This window comes from Ostrea edulis, chromosome 7, assembly GCF_947568905.1.
Source record: "Ostrea edulis chromosome 7, xbOstEdul1.1, whole genome shotgun sequence".
In the NCBI taxonomy this organism is placed as follows: Eukaryota; Metazoa; Mollusca; class Bivalvia; order Ostreida; family Ostreidae; genus Ostrea; species Ostrea edulis.
The window spans coordinates 4,809,390-4,818,620 of NC_079170.1; the positions used below are offsets into that span (position 1 = coordinate 4,809,390).

At 34.6% G+C, this 9,231-nt stretch overlaps 1 protein-coding gene across 1 annotated transcript; it reads left to right on the forward strand.

Annotated features, from left to right (window-relative positions):
- Window positions 1-388: 388 nt before the first annotated feature.
- LOC130047719 (uncharacterized) lies at window positions 389-4,018 on the forward strand. Its single transcript, XM_056143096.1, has one exon. It carries the CDS (start codon window positions 551-553, stop codon window positions 3,305-3,307), a length of 2,757 nt encoding a protein of 918 aa, XP_055999071.1. The 5' UTR covers window positions 389-550; the 3' UTR covers window positions 3,308-4,018.
- The last annotated feature ends 5,213 nt before the right edge of the window (window positions 4,019-9,231 follow it).

Here is a 9,231-nt window from a genome sequence, read left to right on the forward strand (position 1 = left end):
ACTATCTCTTTTGTATGGCTTAAAGGAGTTATGAGATTGTTCACTGTTCTTTATCTTCACCTTTCATTTAGTACATTGCTTGATATTTGCTAAGTTATGGCCCTTGGACTTAGAAAATAAACGCAAATACTCAGTTTTTGCTACTTGTAACATAATGGAGCATTGAATTTTAATTTGTGATAGATGGCTTTTATTTTATGGGACCTGGTTGTTCTTACTCATAAATTGTTAAAATATGGTTATTCGTGCAGAATATTACGCAGACGACTTGACTTTGGACCGCTAGGGATCGTGTTTTGTGATGCAATACTTATTTGTTCAATAATTAGGCACTTGAACATGACAATTCATGCTATTTTTATGAAAACTATACTTCCTTAAACTTTCTGAAAGTATGTACATCACCCTTTCCGTTTAAATAGCTGCTTTATGTATACAACTTTCATTGTTATTTGATATGCGGAGATAAAAGATGTTTTAAATATCTCTATCCTAACGAGTCATATATTCCATGAAAATTAACATTTAAGTGTTCAGACTAAACATAAGAATGGAGTTGTTCGTGTTTGTATTTTTAGTCTTCATTTTCCAACCAACCCTGAGTCTTTCCGGGAATTATTCTGAGGATCAGATGACAGTTATCTTTACTAATTCGTCATCTTTGAATAAAGAATCCCTGGTGACTTTCTCCAGAAACTGCAGTGTGACGCCAGTGTCTGAAATGCTAAGACACGACATCAAAGAACTTCTAGACGCCGGAACCAAACTTATCATCTATGAACTGAAGTTTCGAAACCATTCCGGAAAGATTCCAGGACAATCGGAATCTGACATTTACAAACCTTTTCTTTGGGAAAGAAGTACCGGTCGGCATGGCCAAGGACTTTTATTTTTGAAGACGGCTTTCGAAATACTTTCACTTTCGACACTGAGTTACGGCACTGAAAATATGAAAGTAGAATTACAGGAAGAACCAATAGGATGCTTATTACAAAGGGATATAAAGGATGTGGAGAAAGGTCTTCGACATATTTTACTAAATGATTTCAAAGAAATCTCACCAGACGGAGCTGGTGGTAGTCTTAGTGACAATGAACATGTCTGCAACATGCACATCAAAAATGTAAACAACAGAGCTGTTTTCTACCACGTGTGTTGTTCTAAAACTCCTAAAGGTTATTTTGTATGTAGAGAACTTGTGAAAGACATATGGGTCCATCTTTTATTCTACTGCATATATTTTATCAACTTCCTTGTCATTATGTTCTGTCCCTATCTCATACCAAAGGCTTGGTATCACGACAAGTACAAAACTTTGAAGTACGAATTCAACTGTGATAATCCAATCCAAATCAGGGTAAAGAAAATTTACCGAAAGAACCCACCGCCCACAGCCGAAAATATTGTGAACATTGACGATCTGTCGCTAATGAAGGCGTTTAAGGAACAGTTGGATGAGATGGATGAAGATAATGTTTATGCACTCACTCTTTCAAAGATACATCTCAACGTTAAGCATGAGCGTTTAATTCCTCCAAACGACGTTCCAGTTGGAATTATCAGATCCATTTACGATTCGTTTTTTCGTTGTCAAATCCGGGAAAGGGATTCTTTGAAACCATGTTGCAACCGTAGTATATTTGAACCTACCACACGAACTTCGTTGGTCATCAAACATTTGAAGTGGTATCAATGTTTACAAAAACTTATGTTCATTATTTCATGCATTGTGGTCATCATTCCATGGATTTTCAGAATAGCAATTTTCTATCGGTATGAAGACAGAGAACACGATGATAAGGACGATGCTGCACGTGACCGGAAGTTAACATTGCACTTTGCTTACTTTCCCGGCAGCATGCTGAGTTTCTTAACTCCTGTGCATGGTGTCTTCGTATTCTGCTACGCTATACTGGTATCAGACAGTGTTTTACTTGGACTTCTAGAATTGATAAGTTCAGAACTGAAACAAAACATTGAAATTGTTCTTCGAAAGTGCTTCCGAGACATGCATGAATCTTCGTATTCGAGATCATTCGGATGGGCTATAAGAACTTTGCTTTATCCATTCAAGGAATATGGCGTTTTCGCCTTTTTCATCGTCGGAATATACTGGCTGTTCGTTTTACCAGTTATCATCATAGGTCTAGCATTTTATTGCGTACCAACACTTAACATCGTGTTGCGATTACTGTGTCATCTGATCATTGTGGTCTTCCCAAATTTTAAATTTGTATCCAGATTGAAAGAGAAAATCAGCGTAGTTGGCCTTCTCAGAAGAGAAACTATTGCTCGCCTGTCTACAAAATCAAGTGGTGGCTTTCGTACTGTACAGTTAGTAACCATTTTATTGAGCATATTGGCTTTGATGTCCTGTGTAATTTTAGTTGTCGAAGTCATTGTTTTCTTCGTTGAGATGATAGTCTATACCTTGATTGGTGTCATTCTCAATGCTTCTCAAACTCTGAAATACATTTCTTTACTTTTCATGTTGTCGTTGTATGCTCGAGACTGTTTTGGTAGCGTTACTCAGAAATATCAAACTTTTAATCAAGCCATTCACAAGGCGCTTCTCGGAAGAGCGAAAGAACAGGTAAACAAGGTGGCATGGCAGACGGAAGATAGACAGCCAAACACTGCCTTCCAGATCAGTGTTGATGACCATAACGACCAGGTTATATCGATGGATTCCTTTCCTCATATGTGTAGTGGCGTCCTGAAATGGAGTGTTCCACGCGTTCTGTTATTTTTAGATAATCGCGACAAACCGTACATTACTCGAACATTCTTTTTCAAATCCGCCTACATTGATCACGTGGGTTGTCCTGGAAGTCTATACAAAAACTTAGTGAGTGCCCTGCGTCAGTTTTTGACAATTATTCTATTTCTTTTGTTTGTTATAATTGTTGTAATGGCCTTTGGAAACGACTACTCAGTTTCTGGTATTAATCAAATGCTGGCCACACTCGCTGGAGGTTTTCTACCATGGGTTTTCCGCAATGTTCTCTTCAAGCCTCCCGCTGACGTGGAGGTAGACACCTCTAGTCTGAGCTTCCAAAATGTCTTTGATAACGTGATCAAGAATTACAGACAGAACTGGCCGGTAGCTGACATTATTGCAGATTCAAAGCAACCTGAAAGTCAAGATGTAGAAACAATGGTAAATTCTTCTGCTGAAGGATCTTCTCCTTGTGAGGAAACTGGAAGTGTCACCAAGTTAAACGAGGTGCATGAGAGGAGAAACAACATATTGATTGTGAACATGTCAACCAGGGTAAAATCTGAACGTGACATAACAGACGTTTGATGGCTAAATCTCTCCATTTCAATTGACATTACAAGTATATTATGTTTGATATTGAGGGTCTTTTTATGAAACATCTCAAATGCCCTCATTGAGATATTTTCCGTGTCCTATGGCGATATCGATGAGTTCATAGTTGCTGTATATATGTTGACGTACATAAATTGTCATCCATTATCCCCTTTTCCTTGTCTTCTATATATACTTGTTTCTATTCATGTTGTACACATATACACTTGTTTATATTCATGTTGTACACATATACACTTGTTTATATTCATGTTGTACACATACACACTTGTTTATATTCATGTTGTACACACACACTTGTTTATATTCATGTTGTACACATATACACTTGTTTATATTCATGTTGTACACATATACACTTGTTTATATTCATGTTGTACACATATACACTTGTTTATATTCATGTTGTACACATATACACTTGTTTATATTCATGTTGTACACATATACACTTGTTTATATTCATGTTGTACACATATACACTTGTTTATATTCATGTTGTACACATATACACTTGTTTATATTCATGTTGTACACATACACACTTGTTTATATTCATGTTGTACACACACACTTGTTTATATTCATGTTGTACACATATACACTTGTTTATATTCATGTTGTACACATATACACTTGTTTATATTCATGTTGTACACATATACACTTGTTTATATTCATGTTGTACACATATACACTTGTTTATATTCATGTTGTACACATATACACTTGTTTATATTCATGTTGTACACATATACACTTGTTTATATTCATGTTGTACACATATACACTTGTTTATATTCATGTTGTACACATACACACTTGTTTATATTCATGTTGTACACATACACACTTGTTTATATTCATGTTGTACATATACACTTGTTTATATTCATGTGGTACACATATACAATTGTTTATATTCATGGTGTACACATACACACTTGTTTATATTCATGTTGTAAACATACATAATTGTTTATATTCATGTTGTAAACATACATACTTGTTTATATTCATGTTGTACACATACATACTTGTTTATATTCATGTTGTAAACATACACACTTGTTTATATTCATGTTGTAAACATACATACTTGTTTATATTCATGTTGTACACATACACTTGTTTATATTCATGTTGTACATATACACTTGTTTATATTCATGTTGTACACATATCCACTTGTTTATATTCATGTTGTACACATATACACTTGTTTATATTCATGTTGTACACATATACACTTGTTTATATTCATGTTGTACATATACACTTGTTTATATTCATGTTGTACACATACATACTTGTTTATATTCATGTTGTACACATATACACTTGTTTATATTCATGTTGTAAACATACATACTTGTTTATATTCATGTTGTACACATATACACTTGTTTATATTCATGTTGTACACATACACACTTGTTTATATTCATGTTGTACACATATTCACTTGTTTATATTCATGTTGTACACATATACACTTGTTTATATTCATGTTGTACACATATACACTTGTTTATATTCATGTTGTACACATACACACTTGTTTATATTCATGTTGTACACATATACACTTGTTTATATTCATGTTGTACACATACACACTTGTTTATATTCATGTTGTACACATATACACTTGTTTATATTCATGTTGTACACATATACACTTGTTTATATTCATGTTGTACACATACACACTTGTTTATATTCATGTTGTACACATATACAATTGTTTATATTCATGTTGTACACATATACACTTGTTTATATTCATGTTGTACACATACATACTTGTTTATATTCATGTGGTACACATATACACCTGTTTATATTCATGTTCTACTAAAAAAGAACTTTATATTATCTAGTTGGAAATATGGATGAATACGTGTATATATTGGGAGTACAATTGACATGTTTATATCTTGCATTGTTTGTGTAGTAGCATCTGTATTTGACGCACAAATCCAATGCGTTTTCTTTGCTCTTTGTGTTGTGTGAGATAGTTGTCGAAGTAATGAAATTCTGTCATATTCAGTTAATTTATCTCAAGGGGTTAAACTTTGAAAAATTATATTTAATCAGAAACTTCATAGATGTATTCAACAGTTTTATATGAAATAAATATGAAAGAATGTTAAAGTCTTGCAAATACAAACGTGCATTCAGAGAGAGAGAGAGAGAGAGAGAGAGAGAGAGAGAGAGAGAGAGAGAGAGATGCAGGATGTGTGTATTTTGAACTCTTCGTGTTTCTGTTTAGGTGTTTAGGTGGTAGTTTTCATATGCTGGTAACTTTGGTAAGCAAACAACATGATAATTGTACATATTCTAACAGTGAGTGGCCGGGAAATGTAGCAGAGAGGGAAAAGTATATTAGTTTTTGTGCATGAGATAAACACTAAATTAAGGCAATACCAACCACCCAACTCCGTGAGCAAAGCGTGACATGGGTCCGTTTATTCGGGGCAATCTACTGCATGGCAGGGGGTAATATACAATTTTTGCTTCATGGTGTTATATTGCTACGTGAATAAAGGATTCATCTGAGCATACAGCATGAATGGAAAAATTGACAATTCTCACATTCTGTTCATTCAGTAATAGTAATAACGAACTGTACCTGTCATACTATTGACTTTTGGTTGTTTGTTGTTGTTGTTGTTGTTTTTAGAAATATCAGTATTTGGTACACGCTTCACGAATACCATTTCGGAAGATTTTCGTTTCACTAACTTTCATTCTGAAATTTTAACATAATTAAACTAACAATTGCTACGATAGCAAATGTTTTAAAATTTTTATGACTAAAACTATTCGTACCAAACACAGAGCGAGCGATATGTGTGGAGAACGCGTACAGTGTTTGCCTCTCAGAATGTACGCAGTCACATGGTGATCATTATCTGAAGTATAAATGTGACGTGTCATTTATGTCTGTTTAAAATCGAAATCTTTAGAAATGTTGGTGATTGAAATAGAAGAGAAAAACAAGGCAGTTCAAAAGATATAGGTCTCCAGGTTTAAAATATCGGAAGAAATCATGACTCACTTTAAGCAAAGAGGGATAACTTTCGTTCCAATTCTAACAATTTCGTTCCAGTTTATACGATGTTAATTAGAATCCCAGGTGTCAATCAAGCACAGCAATACCTTATTCTGTAATCAGTTTACCAATGGTTTCATTGATTGAGAGTGTGTGTAATTTCCCTACTACATGTATATACATCAGATGTTTGTTAAACATTTCTGTCTCAAACCATGTATGGCTTTACCTACAAGTACAATATATATAATTCGAGTGTCCCAAGAAAACTATATACTACCTGTATTTAGTTTTAAAATCTATAAAGAATTCCATTCCTATACATGTATTACTATTTACATAGATATTTGTTGTAATGTAAAACTTATACGGTACCAATTTTGATGCACCAGATGCGCATTTCGACAAATTGTCTCTTCAGTGATGCTCAACCGAAATGTTTGAAATCCGAAATAACAATGACGTGTTAGAGCTATTATAGGCAAAAACAGTGTGCCAAAAAAGTGGAGTTAAATTCGTTCAAGGATAAGAGCTATGCGTGAGGGAGATAATCCTTAATTTTGAAATGAATTTCTAAATTTTATAACTGCAATTAAATATACATCCGTATTTTCAAGCTAGTAACGAAGTACTTAGTTATTGAGCTGTAGATACCCTCGGGGACTAACAGTCCACCAGCAAAGGCCTCGTCCCAGGGGTCATAATGTAAAACTTATACGGTATCAATTTAATGTAATGTAATGACAATAGCCTCACACCACCCAATCTGTGAGAGGAAGCTTGTATGCCTGAGATCAGTGGAATCCTTTTTCCTACTTAATGAGACACTCCTCCGTATACATGTCCACAACCATCCTGTTCTTTCTACCGGTTTATAACCATGCTGAACAAACACCTATCATCTATCTCTCGTTATATGTAAACATACGACTTTTGGAGGAATGGCAATTTTCCTGGTCCTTATCATTTCTTACCGTCTATACATGTGTACATTTTTATAAACGTACCGAAGTAAGAAATCATGGCTGGACAATTTCTGTCAGTAAGTGGATTTCTATCATACTTTTCGATATTAGCACACCTCCATATATAGCCAAGTCTTTTGAAATCAAATTTGAAAAACTACTTCCTACTTTCAGCTAGTAACCACAACACTGCTCGTATTAGTAAGCTCTGGAGATAGACGGTTTCTGCCGATTGTCTTTTACCGTTACCCTGCGAGTGTAATGGAAATCAACAGATAGTATATTGTAGCAACAAAAACCTATCCTCACTCCCACCCATTCAAAAGTGTGAAGGACAATGGACGTTTTTTCTAGATGGTAATGGGATTGAGACAATATCTGATCATTATTTTTATGGTGTTGCGGTCAATTTTCTTAGTTTAGAAAACAATGCGATTCACTTAATCGGTGAAAATGCTTTCAATGGGAGCGAGGACACATTAAATTATTTTCATCTTGAAAACAACAAACTGTCAGAGTTACCAGTCGCGATTGGAAAGCTTCGGCAATTAACTGCCATTTCTATTCAGGGGGATCCCCTCACTGATTTGTCAGAGAGTGTGGTGAAAAATTTATCCTCTTCCCTTCAGTTGATTAGTTTGGGGTCCAAGTCCATGACAAGATGGCCAAAGAACATGGACTTTCTCCCAAATTTATTTTCAATTGATTTATATGACGTACAATTTCCAGAGCTCGCCGACGGTGCATTTTCCTTGTACCACAAGAATCTGACATTTCTAAACTTTTACAATACTGGGTTAACAAAACTACCAACCTCCATCAATGACTGCAGGAAAATTTCTACGATGACATTTCAAAGAAATAAGAAATTGTCAGCTAATGCCATTACGGAATATGTTACCCATGGTTTCCCCTATCTAACATCGATAACATTCCAGGACAACGGGTTAACAAATCTTCCATCCATCTTTTCAAAATCAAATCACATAGGAAGAATTTCTGTTGATAATGAGCCAATAGAATATCTTCGCGGTGACACCTTTCCGCCACACTTGAGCAATTATTTGCACTATCTTCCAATCAAAGGCACACAACTTACCCACGTGTCTCCAGTTTTGTCAAACTTAGACTCTCTAACAAGTCTAGTCATCACCAGCAGCCAGATTTCTGAGATTCAATACGAGGATTGCAATAAACTGTTTAACATAGGAACACTTTTCCTGAGTTATAACCCGTTGTCTCAGATCTCTGAAAATGCGTTTCTTAACAATAAACAACTTGGTTTCATAGTTTTGGATCACACCAATCTAACGTCAGTTCCAAAAGCACTTCTGAAAGCAGAGTCGCTACAAACTGTGGATATGACGTCATGTCCGGTGGAATGCTCCTGTGCGAGTCTTGGTTGGATGAAGTCGTGGAAGTTCATCCCTACATTGTATGGAACATGCATTAATCTGAATGGGACAAGTTTAATGAGCTACATACAGAAAGAAATTCCACATTGCCCAGATAGCATTTAAATCCCTTTTATCATTTTCAACATAGTTCGCAGGGAACTTGGTAATTTCCAATGAATGTATAAAAAATGTGAGACAGAGAATTCTGGTACATGTTTTGATTGCATCCTCATCTCGAAACTGTTCTTTACATTTCATGTACACATATCAGATTTAGTATGTTATGCATTGTTTAAAATCTTTATCATGATATCGTGTATATATATATATATATATATATATATATATATATATATATATATATATATATATATAAATATATATATATATATATATATGAAGAAGAGGCAATACTTAAAACTACATATCAGCATTGTAAATTAACTCTTCTAAAGACGGTTAAATAAACCTATTTAT